Source organism: Cenococcum geophilum, assembly GCF_001692895.1.
Source record: "Cenococcum geophilum 1.58 unplaced genomic scaffold K441scaffold_27, whole genome shotgun sequence".
NCBI classification, from domain to species: Eukaryota; Fungi; Ascomycota; class Dothideomycetes; order Gloniales; family Gloniaceae; genus Cenococcum; species Cenococcum geophilum.
In genome coordinates this window covers 1,482,509-1,501,507 of record NW_027137585.1, presented here as the reverse complement: position 1 = coordinate 1,501,507, position 18,999 = coordinate 1,482,509, and the positions used below count along the sequence as shown (strand labels likewise).

General features: G+C 44.5%; 7 protein-coding genes across 7 annotated transcripts; 4 read left to right on the top strand and 3 right to left on the bottom strand.

Annotated features, from left to right (window-relative positions):
• Positions 1-282: 282 nt before the first annotated feature.
• Positions 283-1,256, top strand: K441DRAFT_145125 (uncharacterized protein). Its single transcript, XM_067640160.1, has one exon. It carries the CDS (start codon positions 567-569, stop codon positions 1,236-1,238), a length of 672 nt encoding a protein of 223 aa, XP_067502907.1. The 5' UTR covers positions 283-566; the 3' UTR covers positions 1,239-1,256.
• Positions 1,257-1,685: 429 nt separating this feature from the next.
• On the bottom strand, positions 1,686-2,339 carry K441DRAFT_566359 (uncharacterized protein; the record flags this gene model as incomplete). The annotated part of the gene is made up of 1 exon (XM_067643741.1): positions 1,686-2,339. The coding sequence occupies one exon, from the start codon at positions 2,337-2,339 to the stop codon at positions 1,686-1,688; it is 654 nt and encodes a 217-aa protein (XP_067502906.1).
• Positions 2,340-9,078: 6,739 nt separating this feature from the next.
• Positions 9,079-10,111, top strand: K441DRAFT_723566 (carbohydrate phosphatase). The gene has a single exon (XM_067654096.1). It carries the CDS (start codon positions 9,416-9,418, stop codon positions 9,770-9,772), a length of 357 nt encoding a protein of 118 aa, XP_067502905.1. The 5' UTR covers positions 9,079-9,415; the 3' UTR covers positions 9,773-10,111.
• Positions 10,112-10,734: 623 nt separating this feature from the next.
• On the bottom strand, positions 10,735-11,651 carry K441DRAFT_723560 (uncharacterized protein; the record flags this gene model as incomplete). Its single annotated transcript, XM_067654095.1, has 3 exons — positions 10,735-10,795; positions 10,968-11,000; positions 11,190-11,651. Coding segments are annotated over 3 exons (556 nt in total), but the record flags the coding sequence as incomplete, so codon positions are not given.
• Positions 11,652-11,808: 157 nt separating this feature from the next.
• K441DRAFT_661739 (uncharacterized protein) lies at positions 11,809-14,162 on the bottom strand. The gene is made up of 4 exons (XM_067648922.1): positions 13,924-14,162; positions 13,677-13,874; positions 12,535-13,623; positions 11,809-12,475 (listed from the first exon to the last, which is right to left on the bottom strand). The coding sequence occupies exons 1-4, from the start codon at positions 13,999-14,001 to the stop codon at positions 12,158-12,160; spliced, it is 1,683 nt and encodes a 560-aa protein (XP_067502903.1). The 5' UTR covers positions 14,002-14,162; the 3' UTR covers positions 11,809-12,157.
• A 176-nt stretch (positions 14,163-14,338) lies between these two features.
• K441DRAFT_687851 (uncharacterized protein) lies at positions 14,339-15,580 on the top strand (the record flags this gene model as incomplete). Its single annotated transcript, XM_067652130.1, has 2 exons — positions 14,339-14,445; positions 14,515-15,580. 2 exons carry the CDS (start codon positions 14,339-14,341, stop codon positions 15,578-15,580), a joined length of 1,173 nt encoding a protein of 390 aa, XP_067502902.1.
• A 208-nt stretch (positions 15,581-15,788) lies between these two features.
• On the top strand, positions 15,789-18,181 carry K441DRAFT_145087 (uncharacterized protein). The gene is made up of 3 exons (XM_067640159.1): positions 15,789-16,392; positions 16,441-17,112; positions 17,190-18,181. Exons 1-3 carry the CDS (start codon positions 15,997-15,999, stop codon positions 18,105-18,107), a joined length of 1,986 nt encoding a protein of 661 aa, XP_067502901.1. The 5' UTR covers positions 15,789-15,996; the 3' UTR covers positions 18,108-18,181.
• Positions 18,182-18,999: the final 818 nt, after the last annotated feature.

Sequence of the window (18,999 nt, the reverse complement as noted above, 5' to 3'; positions counted from 1 at the left end):
TCGGGATGGATCGCTGTGGGCTCCAAGGGCTCTTAGTGTCCTTGGGAGACGGTTGAAGCCGTCAGGTTTGCGTAGAGGGTTCAACAAGGCTTAAGGAGTACCAACCGACGGAACAGAGGGCTTAGAATTCGGCTCCTTATAGTAAAGTATATCTAAATACGGAGGATATTAAGTAATATCTATTTGATTATTTTCTCGATAAAAACTCGAGAGATCCTGGTAAAGCTTTCTCCCGTGTTAGCCAGTCAAAAAGGCTACCGCGATAAGCAATGCTTACGGGAACTGAGGAAAGCCATACGACTCAGAAGTGCTCTTAACCGTTCAAGGTGGAAGCTGTTGTGAATGGAAACATTGTAAAAGAACAATGTGGCCACAAGATCAGAATCACCGAAAGGGATGAATTCACTAAAATACTCACATATAAAGTGCGTTAGTTAGTTTTACTATCTTCAGCATCTTATCAACCTCCATTTCAACTTTAGCAAAGTCCAACTAATTGCTTACAAGTTAATTGAGTGCTAAGCCTACCGTCCTTACCAGCTTTCTTCAAACAAACCTACACTGATATGTTGTCTCTACGGATAACTCAAGCCATGCAAGAGCGAGTCGAAGTAATCAAAGGGGAATTAAGAGAGACAGCGGAAAAAGAAGAGAACCCAAGGAGAGAAACGAGGAGACAGGCACTTGTGGATACACGCAATCACCATCTTGCAAACGTAGACATTCCCTATCGTGCTGCTTGGAGCCCTGAGCCATACCCAGTAACTGGAAGGGCTTTAGAGGAGATACACTCACGGACGAATGAACGTTGGACTTTGGGACGGCATGGTTTGGCGCGGGCAATCTATCCAGCAAATAACGCGCTAGAAAGCTATGTTAGGAGCATTAACATCAAATGGATGGCTGTGAACGGATTGGGAGACGAAATTCGTGCTGCAGCGGCCCGTGCTGGTGCTTTTTGGGCATTGGCTAAGGAGGCTGAGCTGAGGGCTTCCAGCCAAGCTCACCACGCCAATGCTCAAGGTACTGAGGCCGATGAAACACAAGACGCTTTTGCTACGGAAATTGGAGGCCTTGGTGAAGTTGGATCAGCTGACCTCGAGGCAGTAGAGACTCTCCTGAATATTCGGGGAAATCCCCTTCAGACTGGTAGAACGACCGAGAGCGTTGTGGGGATAGAGACAGCTGACATTGAGGCTGCATTGATCCTTATGGGTCTTCGGGGATATTCCCATTAGAAGATATGACTCGTAATGCATCTCTCGTAGTCATTTTTCAAATTCTTCGAACCACCGCTGTGCGATTATTATATTGTGAGGGGCACGACATACGCGAATGAGTGATCGGTGATAGAAACGAACGATCCGGGAACTCGTACAGTAGCCGCAGGTAATTATAGGAAACCAATTCTAGCTTCGGAATGTTTTGCATTTATTGTTTGAATGCGAACTTCCTGGTACATTTCATAGATGTGCGAAGGCTGCTAAATTAGCTTAATGTAATGCTTTTCTGATAAATACTAGATGAAAAGGCGAGTATTTCAATGTATGGTGAGTATTTTAAAATGGTAGCCTCTTAGAAATAACGTCTAGAGCAACAGAGGAGCTTCATATGACTTGGTGTATAGAGCTTTGCCGAATACATAGCTTGATAAGATCAAAGGGGCCATTTCATGCATACCGTGATTATTTACTTCTCCAATCGTGCAAGGTCTTCAAATCTCCAGTTGGTAATTCCAGTTCATATAGCAAATATCCAACAATCTCCTCAACCAGCTCCGAAGGTAGTCTTGTCCCTGCCGCCAGCATGGCTCGCACCCTGATATCGAATACAGCCTGACTTTCCTTCAGAAAGTCCAGCGATTTCGTGAAATAACACGTATATTCCCAAGGCGCCACAGTTGCAATTCCAAATTCGATCTCGGTGATCGTGTCGCGCACATCCCAATTGTCCAAAGCCTTCTCCCATTGTTCCAGAGCGATGTACAACAGAGCATCGTCGAGCAACCAGTATATGTTCAAACATTGCGAGTTCAGCATGCCGCCGAAACATGAGTCCGGCCGGTGGAGGACGTCAATGCTGAACCAGACGAGCAGGTCGATGCTTAACCTGAAACCATTCGGCAGCCGCGCAAGCCGCCAGATCTCAGAGATGAACTCTTTCGTGCGCATTGTGACGTAGGCATATTCCCAGTCATGGTAGATGCCATGGTAAAACGAGGTAGTTGAGGCCCGGAGCAGCTCGGCGAAGGTCGCGGCGTCGGAGGCGTGGAGAAGGTCGTGAATCTCAGCGGGCACTTCGACCACCGAGGCATCCACCTTCTGCTTTCCTTTGTGCATAGCAAAGCTCTTGTTAATGTGGCTCTCCATCAGCCAGACGGATAGCCTGACTGCAGGCGTGTCGAGGCGTTTCAAACGATTTTCCAATATAGCAATACGGTCGAGAGCCTGTTCAAGGGTCATGGGATCAGTGCGCCGCGCTTTGGTCTTGGGAACAGTTTCGGGGCTTTCATACTCAGGAGGCCGCTTGATTCCCGACATAATCGACATTGTTGGCGGAGATGGCGAGTGCGAGGGGAGGGTCGGATGATATATGGCTGTCTTTGGGGAGCTGAACAACGCAGTTCGCCATACCTGCCTGGTTATCGATAACGCCAGGCAACCTATCAGCCTTGGCCGGATACCCAATTGGGTTTTTATTTCCTGATTTGGGCAAGTAGCTTGGATCTGAAAGCATATATGGCTTAAATATGAAAGCAAACAAATGGATCTCCTTATTGATTGAAATCATAGATGCTGAGAATACAATTTTACACGTCCTTTCGAGTGAAGTATCCCTTAGCACAGTAAATGGGGCCCTTGGCTTATCGATAAGAATCCAATTAAACTAGCTGAATTCGATGCCCGTACTCGGGGATATGAAGCCTTTAATTTCTTAGTATTTTAATATATAAGCTTAATGTTTAGAGTTAAGTTATTTAATATAAGGTAGCTAGCACTCGTCCTCTATATAGGGTGGTATCTGTTGGCCACAGAGGTAGCTTTCGACCGTATTACAATTGTCTTTGATGCCTAGTACCCTATGTAAAGACTACCCTAGTGCTTACCCTCGTATTTCGTATGTCTTAGTACGTATCTCTGTTGCCTATACCTCCCTCCTTTCCTATTCTAGCATCTTCCTTATATATATATAGACCCTCGAGAGCCACCTTGAATAGAACAGATCACTTGTACAATTCTGTGTCTCTACCTACCAGCCAGCTTATGTTATTTGATTGATACCTACCTAGCTAAAAGTTATGAGCCTGGTAACCTTCTGAGCACCAGGGAGATCTTAGTGGCTAGACGACTACCACTAAGCCTCTTTAAGCATAGTTCGTCACGAAATATCGCGTGCCTTACGTATAAGCGCGTCTCTTTACGCAACCTTAAAAGAACCTTAAAATAAGAGCCACTATGGCAACCAAGGACTCTATAAACCCTCTTTTACTAACCTAGAAAGACTAGCCTATATAGTTTTAATTTATCCGTTAAGAAGCAAGTTTTGCGAAGATTTAAGACTATATTAACCTAGATAAGACGGAGAATAAAATTAAGTAAAACACTAAGCTAGCTATACCTTTGATAGCAGCAGCTCCTATAGCTCCTACAGCAGCACCGGCAGCTCCTATAGCACCTATAGTAGCACCTATAGACCCTATAGCACCAGCAGCGGACCCTATAGCTCTAGTAGCAACTCCAGCGTCTACTAAAATAGCTATACCTGGGTTATCGAGTCAACAAAAACAACAACCTTAGCAATCTCTAGAGATACAGAGAATGCTCTTTAAGCTCTATAAGCTATAATAACAGGACTATCTAAAGTAGAAAGAGAAGCTCCACATGTTCGCAGCACTTTTATATACCACCGTAGGCACTAACTTCTTAGGGTATCTTAAGAACCTCACTATACTACATTTAATTATAAGACAGTTAAAGAAGGTAGTAAAGCCATCTTAAGCTATATTACAGTAGATGGTATTAGACAATCTTAGAAAACAGAAATAAGGGCCTAAACGTCAGACTCTAAAATCATAGCTTTAGCTTTATATTACTATAATATAGAACGGCGAAGAGCTAGAGGAAGGGCTAATAGAGGTAATAAAAGGTAGCGTTATATAAGCCTTTATCTAGGACTATAAGGAGATCTATCTAGCTCTGTACTATGCCTTTATCTAAAAGGTAGCAAAGAGGTTAAAGAAGCTTAAAATGTCGACAATAATTAAGGAATTTAACCTCCTCTATAAGCATCTAAATACGGGATATAACGCCCATACTACACTATTAGGGCAGCCGTCTATAGATCCTATAATATCTACCACCCTAGCACCTTCTTAATTACCTAAAGCAAAGTGTTTTACTTATAGTTTACCCTATAAGTTAAAGAATTACAAATAGCTATTTTAGTCTCTTTAAGGTCCGAACTTTATACTAAATAACAAGTATCTATAGAGGTATCAGAAATAGCTTAAGGGCCTAACAAACAAGCAGTATTATAATAAAAGGGTTAAGCAGATTAAGAAGGAAGGCCCTAGGTTAAGGACGTCTCTAGCTTTTATTAAAAGGATTAAGGATTTAGATAGGCCTTAAGCTACAGCGGCTGCTATAACAATATCCTACTTATTATCATTATCACAGGAACATCCAGATCTGTCCTTAATTAACGCCTAAGGGTATAATACTATAGTAGACACCCACTTCTGCAACAATATTAGATACTTCCGTGACTTTAAGCCAAGCATATCTATAATAACGGCTAGAGATTCTAGAGCAGAAATCCATGGATACGGTAATATTAACTTAGCCATTAAGGTAGGTAAACAACGTCTAACTAAGTATCTAACATTAAGAAACATAGTATACGCTCCTTATTTTTATACCAATCTAATATCCGTAGCAAAGCTCTGCAGGGTTAGAATAATTATAAACTAATCTATAAACCACCTACGCTACAAGGATAACGGAAGCCTATTCGCCAACCTTATAGAATACAGAGGTCTCTACCTTATCAATACTATTGCCTACTTACCACCTACTCCTACTACCTACGCTACGTCCACTAGATTCTTTAAGACCTCAGCATATAATAAAGTATAGCATTAGCGCTTACTATACTGCAATATAGAGTCAGTAGATTATCTACCAACTGCGGCAAATAGGGTTAAGGTAGTTAAGATAAACAGAGGAAGAACTCTATACAGTATACCACTTTATAAACCATATATTCTTAGAAAGATAACACAGTAGATATCTCATAGAATATCCATAAAGGGAACCTATCCTTTTAAACGTATACACTTTAATGTCATTATAGAAGAAGACGGGTTTAATAGAGATATATATATAGCTCATTTTTGGTGTAACTATATAAAGTACTATCATACCTTTCCCATTAAGAACCATAAGCAAAAGACGCTGTTTCCACTCTTTAAATCAATAATAGCATTTACAAAGAAATTTAATACTCAAGGTATCCGCATTTAGCATATAGATAAAGAGTAAGGTATAGGCGCTAGGGTAAAGAACCTTATCCAGCTTAACGGAGGTGTTATTAAGTAATTAATATTAGATACTTCTACTTAAAATAAACCTACAGAGAGGTTAGGGAGAGCCATTTCTAAACAAGTAAGGACTGCTATTATTAAAGCAAAGTTACCCGTAAATCTGTAGCCCAAGTTTGTGCTCCTTATAGTGTTCCTACTCAATTAAACTCCTATTAAATCCATCAACTAAAAGACCCTATTTAAGATACTATATAAACAAAAGCCATAGCTAGTAGGGCTTTATATAGCCGGATCTTTAACCTATATGCTTATTAAACACAGTATTTCTAGAAAGGTAAAGTTTAAGCCACAAGCCTAAATAGGCTATCTCGTTAGTATAGAAGCGTCAAATATCTATAGAATATAGATACTAACTACCAACCGCATCATCCGATCTTATAATATACGAATTAATAAGTTAAAGAGATATTAATCTCCTAAAATACCAGAACACCTTATTATCTCATAGGCTTAAAAGGACCGTTTTTAGTAAGTTTAGGACCTACTAAATAATCTTTAAAATGGCAGCAAGGACTAGATGGAGAACTTTAACAAAGAACTAGATATAAAACTGCCGCATTTAGCAAGTATTAACGTTACTCCTACGTCAAAAAGCATTCAGATCTTAACAGAAGAACTCCGTTAGCTATTTACCCCAAAGCTAACTCCAAAACCGTTTATACTATTAGCGTCTTCAGCGCCTCAGCAATCACCATCTATAGTGACATCTACGCCACAGACATTATCTACTACTTAGTTATCTTCTAAAGTCACCAAACCACCATTTATAGACCCTACACCTCGTTCCAAACCTTAGACGACAGCAGGCTCATTATCAAGGGGTAAGAGACGTTCTAGCCATAAAAAGCGGCCTATGGTAAAGAAGAAAGATATACCAAATTAGAATCTATAACAACAAGCCTTTACGGTTTAAAATAGTGACAGTAATAATATTATCAATCCAGATACGACACTATTGGCTTACGCGTTCTATACTGCTGCTATAAAGACGTATAGATATTAAGATAACTTTTCACCACTACTAAAGTTATAAAAAGAGATGCTTAATTATAGGTACGCTACGGAGTTTAAAGCAGCTGCTTACACTAAGATAAAGGCCTTAATGGGAAAATATACCTGGGATGAGGTACGACTAGTTAAGAAGGTTTATTAACTTCCTACTATATAGGTCTTTACGTATAAGGAAGATTTGGATAGCTTTATTATAAGATTTAAAGCTTATCTAGTTATCCGCGGAGACCTTTAAGCAGTCTTATAAGAGGAGGTTAAAGCTATTACGGTAGCCTATTGGACCTTCTATTTACTCTACGCTCTTATTACTAGCTTTAACCTAAACGTTATACAGATTAACGCTGTTAACGCCTTTATTAATGCCTTAGTTAATGATAAGGTCTACCTCATTCCCCCTAAGGGTATAGACCTACCACCTAGATTCTCTCTTTATCTAAGAAAGGCAATATACGGACTACGGAAATCTTTAAAATTATAATTTTTAAAAATATCTGCTGCTCTATAAAGCATAAGTTTAAAAGCGGTACCAGATAAGCTATATCTCTACATACACCCTACCAAACCTATCTTTATATTTTTCTACATTAATAACATCCTAATTATAGGACACCCGAGCTATCAATAGTAGATAGAGGACATCTTAAAGCAGCTACAAAATTAATTCGAGATCTGTAAAATACCTTAATTTACATTATTCCTAAATACTTGTGTCGTGCAAGATCAACAAAAGGGAAAGCTCTGGCTCTATTTAGATTAGTATCTTAAAAAGCTAGTCTTAGTATACCATCTAAAATATCTAAAGCCATTAGCTACACCACTATCGGGCTAGGAATTGATACCGTACAAAGGAGAAGCTACGCCGAATTAAATAAAAGGATATTAACGCCATATAGGTTCTGCAACATATTTTACATCTACTATATAACCAGACATCACTTTTTCTATTAGCAAGCTGGCTAAGTTCTTACAAAATTCGTTACTAGCTCATCTTACGGAGATTAATAGATTGCTTACCTATCTCTACAATACCAGATACCTCGCTCTTAAGTTCTCTACTATTACACCATATAAAATAAACCAGGTTCTAAAAGCTACTTCTAATACTAGCTTTGCTAACAATGCTCTAACACATTAAAGCTTACAGGGCTTCTTAATAAGCTTATTTAATAGGCCTATAGCATAGCAGGCAACTAGATAAAAGGTAGTAACTAAGTCTACTACGGAGGTAGAACTCCTAGCTCTCTCACACGTTAGTAGGGAGGTCGAGTATATAATGCGGATATTTAAGGCTATTAAATTTAACCCAGAACAGGACGTTATTATTAATTATAACAATCAGCAGTCAGTACGGATCGTAATAAAAGAGACTCCTACAGTATCTATAAAGCTCCGACACGTAGATATCTATTAATTCTAGCTTCGCCAAGAGGTCCAAAATAGAAGCTTTATTGTACAGTGGGTACCAATAAGTGAAATGGCTGCAGATAGACTAACTAAAGCTCTCTTAAAGCAAAATCATCAAAAATTCGTTGATGTAGTAGGGCTCCGCGATATTAGATATCTGGTAAATTAACACTCGGACAGCAGCAAAGCTCACCACCAGGTCGTCTATCCCGACTGCCTAATCCAGTAATCCAGCTCTGCCGCTCTACGTTAGATCTAAGGGGGTGTGTTGGCTACAGAGGTAGCTTTCGACCGTATTACAATTGTCTTTNATGCCTAGTACCCTATNTAAAGACTACCCTAGTGCTTACCCTCGTATTTNGTATNTCTTAGTACGTATCTCTNTTNCCTNTACCTCCCTCCTTTCCTATTCTAGNATCTTCCTCGTGTATATATAGACCCTTGAGAGCCACCTTGAATAGAACAGATCACTCGTACAATTCTGTGTCTCTACCTACCAGCCAGCTTATGTCATTTGATTGATACCTACCTGGCTGAAAGTATCTAAGAACGTTCAAGCTTTGCTCCACAACATCAACGGGACCGAAAGGCACATTTTTCAATCAAGAGGCCATCGAACAGGTAGATAGATATAGCAATCGTGATATTAGCCTATTCCCATTAGCTTTTAATTTTCATAAGATATTTAAAGAGGTTGCCTGGAGTTAATCTATATTACTCTATTAGCTTTTAATTGACTAATAAAAACCCTACTGCTTTACTTCGCTTTTTTTCATTGGAACAAAGTTCAGTTAGCAGGTGTGCAACTCAATCGAATGAGGTGACCGGCGAGCTCCACCAATGGTCTTGGCTTTCTCCCAGCCACTTAAAGAAGCCTCGCTGGAAAATTCTAAAGATTCACCACGAGGAAGAGCCCGGAGACTCATCCCTACATTCCTGAGACACGCATTGTAGTCTAGGCTTCCGATCTGCTCAAGCCAACCTTTATCGACCCTCGCGAAGTGATTTGCTCTACTGAGAAAATCCCATCGGGAAACGGAGTTTCATTCCCAGGATCGTCCCCACGGCCTTGCGGGCAAATGAACATTTCATATAAAAAAGAGCCGCAAATCGCGGAGTTCGCTGTACAAAGAGTAGCATTACTCACGAAGAAGGTGCTAGCTACTGTACTTTGTCAAAGAGCGACCTCTCACCCGTCACAATCACCGATTTCGGAGCTCAAGCTCTACTCATCAGCGCCATCCATTACAACTTCCCAGAAGACAAGTCTGTGGGTCTGCTGAAGCACTGCGTAATGACCCTGCTCTGCTAGAAAGCGTACGGAGTTTTGTTTCGTCCACCAAACTTGACGATGCTGAAAGCGAGAAGCTGCTTTCGTCGCTTGCATCGCAAGAGGAGATGCTTGATGTGATAGATCTTGGAGCAGGGTCCGATGCTGGTAGAGGCCGCGTATGGGTTTTGGACCCCGTTGACGGCACGGCATCCTTTCTTCGCGGAGACCAATATGCTATTTGTCTAGCTCTGCTGGAAGATGGCCAGGAGAAAGTCGGAGTTTTAGGCTGTCCTAATCTGAGCTTTGAGGGTCTCTTTTCGCAAAATCTTCCTGGAAGAAGACGTAGAATTCATGAACGTCGAGTCGACAAGGATGGCCTTGGATGGATGGTGTCCGCTGTCTTGGGGCACGGAGTATTCATGAGACACATGTCTCGCTGCCCACTCCTATCGAAAGAAAAGTCGAATCGCAAGAAAGTATAGTGGATGATGGGATAAATTGCGTTGATAGCACAATATGCAGGTCGATGGACCTCGAAACTCATCGGAAAGTTGCTGAAAAACCCGGAGCTGTTTAGCCTGGAACAGAAGTGTTGTCAACTCAGCGGAGATACGTAGTTATGGTAGTTGCGGACTGCGATTTGATGCTACATATCCCAAAAAGCCCTGCATTGAGAGCCAAGATCTGGATCATGCTGGTGGAGTCCTGACCTTCAGGAATCTGGCGGTCATGTCACTGATTTGAATGAAAAAGAGCTGGACTTTACGACGGGAAGAAAACTGAAGGCTAATAGAGGAATGATCGTGGCACGCCCAGGCATGCAGCTGTTATTTTTAATGTCGTGAGGGAGATTGTTGAAATTGATGGTGGAGCTGGTAGTTAAGTTGGTGGTCGGATGGAGCATTTTATCTTTTAAGATTCCATACATTCAATATATTCATCATCAATGAATTGTAGTGAGATTATAGCTCAAAATAGAGGGTGTCGATACGTGGTTTCTCAGGTGCCTGCACCGACCTTATGATATAGAGAACTTCTAGAGCCAGCTTCAATCGACAGAGTTCTCATCCTTGATCGTCCTGTTCGACAGCAGGCGAGGGAATTTGATCGAGGGCAGGAGGTGTTGGGGATGGACGATGGATGGGCGATAGATGGACCAAGAAATAAGGCGAAATGAACTAAGTAAATCTAGATAGCAGCTGGAAGGAGTTCGGTAGACATACCACACTCTTTGTCTTTTCATATTTGTTGACGCCATTAAATTTTGCAAATCATATTTTCTAATTATAGAGGATGCAGTATGACCACTAGGTCACATCTAAGAGACGCCATCTGAGACTCTGCTTTGACCTAGCTTTATACATTAGAATAGACCACCGTGGAAGACCACCATCCCCATTGAGCCTATGCCATCCTATAAAATACCTCAACGATGCCTAAACATTTAGCAGTTCCGCATATTTCGGTCCTTAGAGTGGCTCTCAGGTTCAAGCCACCACATCAATCTGCCATAAGATATAGCCATCATAGTCACTTGTCTTTGTAGAACTCCTTATGGACTTCTAGTGCCTCAACTGGTAGTCACGAGAGTACTAGAGTGTAATACACCTGGCACAATACTATAGTGCTGATCCCCATCCGTGTCCTTCTGGTAACCGGTGAACGCATCAGACGAACCTTCCGCATTCATACGACGGCTCAATTCCTCGGCTAAGAAACTCATAGCCTAAAGATGATTCGCCGAAAGGGGGGTTAGGGACGTTAACCGGATTCGAGGGGATTCTGTAGGATAACTGTGGTTAGCATATGGGTTTCTCGTTCTCTTCCACACACTTTGAGACACTGGAGTATGGGAACAATATCTGTGCTTTCGGCAAACGTCACCAATAACCAACATACCTATCCTCTACTGCCAGCCCACCCATAGCCATCGTATCATTCAGTCCCAAGCTCCCAAAGTCGTGTGGTTTCTCATTCTTATAGGCTGCAAGCCCCTCATTCATGAAGCCCACTTTCCGATAGTTCTCTTCCAACCAAGCTCTGAACTCCGAACTCAAATGACATCCTAGTTGCATAGCCGGCGCTCCGATAATGACTAGCTTGTATGAAGGTGTCGTGAGACTGTACCTAGGTTCGCGCAGGGAGGGATGGATCTTATCCATGGCTATATACTCGTGACAAGTGTCGAGAGAACGCCAGAGTCGAGATGTTGACTGATCTGGGTCTTTGGGATGCAGGAGCCATTGCCAGTCGTTGTCATTAGGACGCAGACCGGATTCGTTCGTGGGCTCGTCAATTACGTCGTAGTTGTAATCCGATTGAAAAAGACCGAGACCCCAAGCCCCATTTCGACTTCTGGATATGATGGTTTATGGGTGAGTTAGAGTTGGCAACGGAGTGAGCTTGGTTTGTGAACAGAAGATGAGTTGGGTTGAGTGAAGATGGAGAGTGGGGGAGGATGGGGTTAAATAGGGGTGTTTTGTTCCAGCCAAATGGATGCATGACTAGAGGGGACAAACAGAAACGGGAAGTGGTTGAGATTGCACTTCACAGCAGGAATGCCGGGTAAGCCGGTGTCCGCTCTACAGTTCATTCATGTGCACTAGTAAAAGTTCACTGAATGAAATGTCACAAAAACCGGTATAGTCTACAGTTTTGATACTCAAGAGTCCCAACCCCATGCCACCAAAACGCCACCAATGCTTGACACAACTAAAAGCACACGACCAAAGAACTTCTGATCGAGTAGGAAAGCGAATAGGAGGATAGGTTTGCACCGAAAAATTGGAAAAGTGTTAAACTTTGCTTATCCTAATACCCTAAAATTTGTGATTTGATTGGGCTACCTTCCCGGGCACGATTACGGCTTAATCATGCTTGCCTGTCAACCGTCTCCTCTCATCACCGTCAGCTGGACTCGCGGGTTCCATTTCATCGTCACTCCATTTATCATCCTCGCCAACAGCGAATATTGTATCTCCGTCTAAGCTTTCTCTTGGAGGTGGCATGGGCTTCTGTGGCTTCGGTGCAGGGAGGGGTGAGATGTCCCGGTTGGCATTTTGGCTGGCATTCCGGTTGGAGCGCGGTGCAGGATCATAGGCTGGAGGGTTTGTGGAAGGGCCCTCTTCCTCGTCAAATGAGTCGCGAAGAGAGGCGATTTCAAAGCCTTCATCGTCTTGGGCAATCTAACAAAGGCAGGAGAGTTAGAAAAGAAGTAGCAGATATAGAAAACAAAAGAACGTACTTCGTCACTCATGGCGAATCGCCTATTGTTCGCAGTCGGTCGCCACATGTACGCTATGAAGGCGACATCGGCAAGGTACACTATATTGAGCCACCCATCCAGCACAAACCACCTTGTCTGCCAGTGAGTTGGAGCAAAGTCTGGATCCCGGGCGCCGGCGAAAGTAAAGCTGTTGATGAAGAAAAAACCGAATATTACGATGATGCTAGTCAATATGCACCACCATAGCTTCTTGTACATGCCCGCCTTCACGTGCTGCTTTCGGTCCGTAAGATCCTTCATCGTCATATTCAGCGAATTGAGTGTCCAAATATAGAAAGCTGTGAGTGTAGCGGAAAGTGGAAGGATCACAAGTAGTACGAGGGGGCCCGCATCGTCTGGCCGGATGGTTAGGGACGCCACGGCATAGACCACACCAAAAACAAAGTGCGCGACAGCCAGCCATCGGACTATTGTCATCGTCTTGCCTAGAGTGGGCTTCACCACACCGTAGCCCATACAAACGATCAGAAGCAGAAAGAAAGAAAAGGAGTTCCGGAAAGCATTAAGAACAGCTACAACAATCATGAGGACCTTTGCGCCCACATTATTGCCATGCCGATTCTGGTAATCGTAGAAACCCCAGGTCATGAGCATTTCGAGCACAAGGAATGCAATAATTGCAGTGATATAGTTCTGGACGGCGAGAATATCATGTCGATTCTGGACATAGAGGAAACCCCAGAATATTCCAATAACAGCATATACAATTGTAATGCCGCCGTAGAAGGGCAGCTTGGCAATTTGCGCGGCGGGGAGCTCGCCGTAGGCATTACGGAATTCGAGAATTGCGGTATACTTCTGGCCCTCAGTGAATGGAGCAGTAGCAACACAATAGTAGCCTGTTCGAAGTGGATTTGAGGTTCCGGGCGCATTAGAAGCTACTGGGTAGTTGATTGGCATCATGTCCTTCGCCTTGAGGTGGATAGCTGCTGTCCGGATGAAGTTTTTCGATATTGTGTCGGCATTGTCGGCAAGTATAAATTCCCCCTTGTGTGTGGAATTGCAGAGATTTGCTCCAATAGCTTCGTCATTACAAATAAACTTTCGCTGTACCACAGAGTTATTAGCCTCGATATTGCCTGAAGGGCGTACAACCATACGTCGTCCTGAGGAGCATCCGGAGGCTTCCCGATAAGATTTGAATCTTTCCATTCCCATATTACTATGCTGACTATTGGATCGGGGGCCTCATCGTTTTGGTCGGCCTTAAGGAATTTGACGAGGATGAAAGGTTCGACGTTTCCTCCCCAGGATTTCTTGCTGTACATGCCGGAGCATTTCTGGGGTTCATCTTGAGTCTGGTTGATGATTAGCGGTAGGGTTATGCGGAAAGATTCGGAAACGTACCAGCTTCACTTCAGCAGCATTCACAACTGCTATGACAAAAGTCAAAAGTAGAGCCAGGAGCTGTATCCATTGCTTCATAGTACCCTTGAAGGGCCGTTGAGGCTGAATCTTAAGACTAGATCGTGATACCTGATGTGGTCGGGTTCTGGATGGCGACTGTGGCAGATTTCAAAGAAGCTGCAGCTTCACATAAGTAATGAAATGAGAAAAAGGATGGTCATAACCAGGCTGGTGTAGACGTTGCGCTGGGCTGCCGCCGCCAGAGCGTAAACTGGCTCGACTGAGTCGCCGGAAAATCGATAACCCGAACCTAGTTAAGAATCTTTTAGTCGTTGCAAGGCGCAGTTGTTGCTGCTGCTGCGCTACCTTCCAACTTATACTTTGCACTCGGAGCACAGCAGTAAGGTGCCGCGAGATGTCAGGCAAGCATCTTCCTCAGGAAAGCGCTGCGGCAGGGCAGACTTGCAGGAGGTGTCGAACGGCAGAAGCCTCCCTTGTGGTCCGCAGAGAGCCTCTTTGCAGGTGTGTGAGGACCTGTTCTGAACAGCTTGCGTCTCTAAAGTACTAACTGAGACGACTGACTAATTACAGAGACTGTTTTATCAAATATGTTCATACAAAGGTTATAAAAAGAATGGAATCTTTCCGAGTGCGATTTTCAGGAGTAGATCGGTCCCGAAAGCTCCTTTTGCCCATTTCTTTCGGGGTGTCCTCACTTACCCTGCTTCATGTTCTTGATCATCACCTCTCGAATCAGAAAGACAGGACAGGACGAACGGGCTTCGAGTTGCAAGTATTGTTCGTCGATACTTCTGCCGTAGAGAGAGCCTCACCCGAGCCGCAACTTGTATCACTTCTCAGGGACCAGTTTTCGGATCATTGCTGTACCACAGTATCTCTCTCGAGTATCCTTGCAAGTGACGGTACTAGTAGTGAGGTTGATCTTCGCGAGTTTCTGCCTGCAGTTGCCAAAGCAGATGCGCAACCCCTTTCTGCAGAGCAAAGATTAGAGTATCTAATGAAATCGCTTCCATCTGCTACAGCTCGGTCAGATGTCATATCTGTTCTCCGTACAAGGCTTATTGCCAAGATTGCAGGGGAAAAGGGATGTGAAGGAGTCCTCTGGGGAGATTGCACTACTAGGCTAGCTGAGAAAACGCTGGCTGAAACTGCTAAAGGCCGAGGTTTTTCGCTGCCATGGCAAGTGATTGACGGCGAATCACCTTATGGGATCGCATTTAACTATCCACTTCAAGATTTGCTGAAAAAGGAACTCGTTGCGCATGCCAATATGGCGAATCCATCATTCTCTTCACTAATACATCAGTCTTCTGGCTCAGGCCAACCCTCCGCGAGCTCAAAAAATACCACGATTGACGATTTGATGAAGCAGTATTTTGAATCTGTGGAAGAAAACTATCCTAGCATTGTAGCCAATGTCGTGCGAACAACCAGTAAATTGCAAGCACCGCCTTCCCAGAGCACGGGCCAGCGTTGCAAGCTGTGCAGTATGCCTGTCACCAATGGAAATTTTGGAATCCATGGTTGGGGTGGCAATCAACAAGATTCTGTGGGCACTTCATCTGAGCTATCTGGGAACGGCTTTTGCTACGGATGTACAAGGTCTGTCCCGCAAGCAACAGTGCTGTTACCTTGAGGCCCTCAGGAGAGACAGACGGCCTCGTACCTGTTGCTTGAGGGTTTCTTGACCAAATTTTTTTTAAGTGCTTCGATTGGAAGCGCTGAGATGAGAGGCAAAGGATTGTAAAAGTACGATTTTGTTTTGAAATCATCTGTACAACAAAATTTTGGCTTATACATCGTGGAAGATAGTAGCCTATGTAAGGAGGTGTGCGCACCCTTGTAGCGCTGATCCTAAAACGCTCGAAGCGCCGAATCACCGCGCCACATGCATGCATCTAATACGGCGCGAAGCCATTGGATTAGGAAAGCCACAAGATGTCTGCATAGTGTTTCAGCATCCTGGCTGTTGCGTACTGTCCTCTCTAGACATCTTAAAGATGCCTGGAAGTGGCATCAGTTTGTCGCTTGGATCCCTAGCAGTTTCTCGTCATGTCTTTTTTACTTTATTTCTTTTATGTTTTACCTAGGCATTTAGTAGTCTCTGCACATCCTATTTTTGAAGCTCGTTCAAACAATGGCTCTATCAATTCTAATTCTCCTTCTGGTTGGGTTAATACTCCCCATGTGCGGGGAACTTTTGACTTATTGATATCCTGTTTAACGACACTATCGCTTTGCGCATGGACAGCATATCATCCAAATGTACTTCCTAAGACCTCTGATATACGAAACTTTGGACGCCGGATTATGTGGATGACAATTACGATATTCGTGCCGGAAGTGGTGCTATTCTGCGCCTGGGAGCAGTGGTGGACTACAAGGCAGTTGAGAGAAGAAGTGAACGAACTTGGAAGTGTAGCATTCAATGGGTCAGGCGCAAAGCTCGTAAGCTATTGTAACCTTGTCTTTCTCAAGCCATCGCTCATATGACAGAATGATCATGATCATAAGCAATGCCTCGCATGCCCGAAAGTTGAGAATACACCTGGCGAAGATGCCTCTGGATCTGAATCAGAGAGTACCAGAGAGCAGGCCTCCGTGCGACAAAGTGCAGAGAATGGTAATGATGAGTTGCCGCTCGGAGTTAATGAAAGCTCTAATCCTCAAGGCGACGAGAGCAGCAACTGGAGTGCCCAGGGTGTAGATGAACCGAATCAAGCAAAAAGTGAAAAACAAAGAAGCCCGAAGCAGTGGACCATGGAGCAAGCCTTCTTCGCTTTATGCGGAGGGTTTGCTGTTGACTCTTCTTCGTTCTCGCATCGGCCAACGCTAACCTTCACACCTGCCGGGATAAGATTCCTAGCAAAGCTTGGTATACTGCCTGAGGAGTCTCCAGAGGTAGTGACGGACAAAAGCAAAGCCGACACCTTTGCAAAGGTTCTGGTCTGCATTCAAGCCGGCTGGTTCTTCGTTCAGAGCATAGCCCGCCTGGCTCAGAAGTTACCGTTAAGTCTCCTTGAGTTACACGTCCTAACGCATGTGTTGTGTGCTTTCTGCATGTATTTTCTGTGGTTTGATAAGCCATACAACGTTGGAAACCCAATAATCTGCACGAACGAGAAAGTGGTAGATATGGCAGCTCTGTTTGCATTAGAAGACCAAACGGTACGATTGCATCCCACCTTTTCCTGTCTGAATGCGTCCACCACACTGCCATTTTCCACAGACTGACTCAGAAGAAGGCCTCTCGGTATAAATTCCCGGGCGACGAGTGGAAGTGCTCTCAGATGTCAACAATCGGCTTATCAGAAGTTGAAGGCACCACCAAAAACCTGGTCCACCGTTCTTCCATCGTAACTTACGTTAAACAATTCTGGTACACTAAATTCCCCGATTTCAAAAAGGATCCAGAAACACCCCGCCACATCACGCCCCCACCGTCTCGCACCCCCCCCAGAACAAGACAAGCGCTCGAGCACCAGACCCGCGCCAACCGCGCCCTCGCCCTCCTCAAATCCAAAGGTCATCACTTCCAGTGGCTAGACAAGGCAGAGCGCTACGACGTGCTCATCCCTGATTCCGACCCCGCCGACCCGGACTACGAGACACACTACCACCGCTCCGTCGCTGTCCGGCTGCCGATCGACTACGTCGTCGTCGCCCGCAGCAACCTCCGCATCGACGGCATGCCCTACAGGGACGCCGACGACGCGGACAACGCGGGCCGCGACCGCTTGCACGGCACTCAGATCAAGACCTTCGCTGCTATGAGCGCCGTGTACGGCGGCCTGCATATCGCCGCCTGGCCGTTCCACTTCCCGTCCGTGGTCGAGATGTGGATGTGGCGGGCCGCGGGGCTCGCCATGGCTGGCGCGCCGGTGCTGACTCTCGTCTGGATAGCGATATCGAATGTCGGGAATATGGTTGCGCCGGGGGCGGCGACGAGGTATAGGGGATGGGCGCTTGTTAGGAGGGTTGTCTCAGACGTGGTTTTTACGTCTCCTGCGGCGATTTTGGGCGTTGTGACGGTGGTGTTGTGGGGCTTGTATCCTGTGGCGCGGTTGTTCGTGCTTGTGGAGGGCTTTGCTAGTTTGAGGAGCAGTCCGGCGGGGACGTATGACATGGTGGCTTGGACGGGGTTTATTCCCCATAGTGGTTGAAGAGAGGGATAGCTGGAAGATTAGTGTTTACATCTTTTGAGGAATTAGTTTTAAGAAAGTGACTTAAGGGCCTGCTTGAATGTATTTTCACGTATCCCTTAACCCGCTGAAATTCGTCCACGCATTATCGATAAGAATCAGCCAATTAAATTAACGTAATCAACTTTTCGCATGGTTTAGACAGACCTGCGGAGGATAGGCCGGATAGGCCTCTCGGATAATAGACCTATCAGCTAATAGTATCCGGAGACTATCCGGATAGTCTCCGGATAGTCTTGGCAAAATCCCCTTAATATGCTTACACTTGTAATGCACCCCCCAATATTAAATAAATAATTTTTCTATTTGTATAGATTAATAGAGCTTGTATAGCGCTTTAAAACGGTACCACTTTTATCTAAATATCCTAAGGATAACTAATATTATATAGATATAAAGCTTACAAGAGCTCTGCGGAATAAGGCTTAGGGGGAGCCCCGCACGGAGCTCTACCAAAGCTCAGCAAAAGCTCTGCACGAAGCTCTGCGGAGNCTCTGTACGAAGCTCTGCGGAGGCTCTGTATGAAGCTCTGCGGAGGCTCTGCGCGAAGCTCTGCTCTGCACGAAGCTCTGCACGAAGCTCTCTCTGCACGAAGCTCTGCACGAAGCTCTGCACGAAGCCCTGCACGAAGCTCTGCAGAAGCTCTACACGAAGCTCTGTATACGGAGGCTCTGCACGAAGCTCTGTATACGGAGGTTCTGCACGACGGCTCTGCGTACGACGGTTTTGCGTACGACGGGTCTACTACGGAGGCTCCATATAAAAGTTTTGTACAGAGCTTCGTGTAGAGCCTCCGTATACAGAGCTTCGTGTAGAGCTTCTGTAGAGCCTCGTGCAGAGCTTCGTGCAGAGC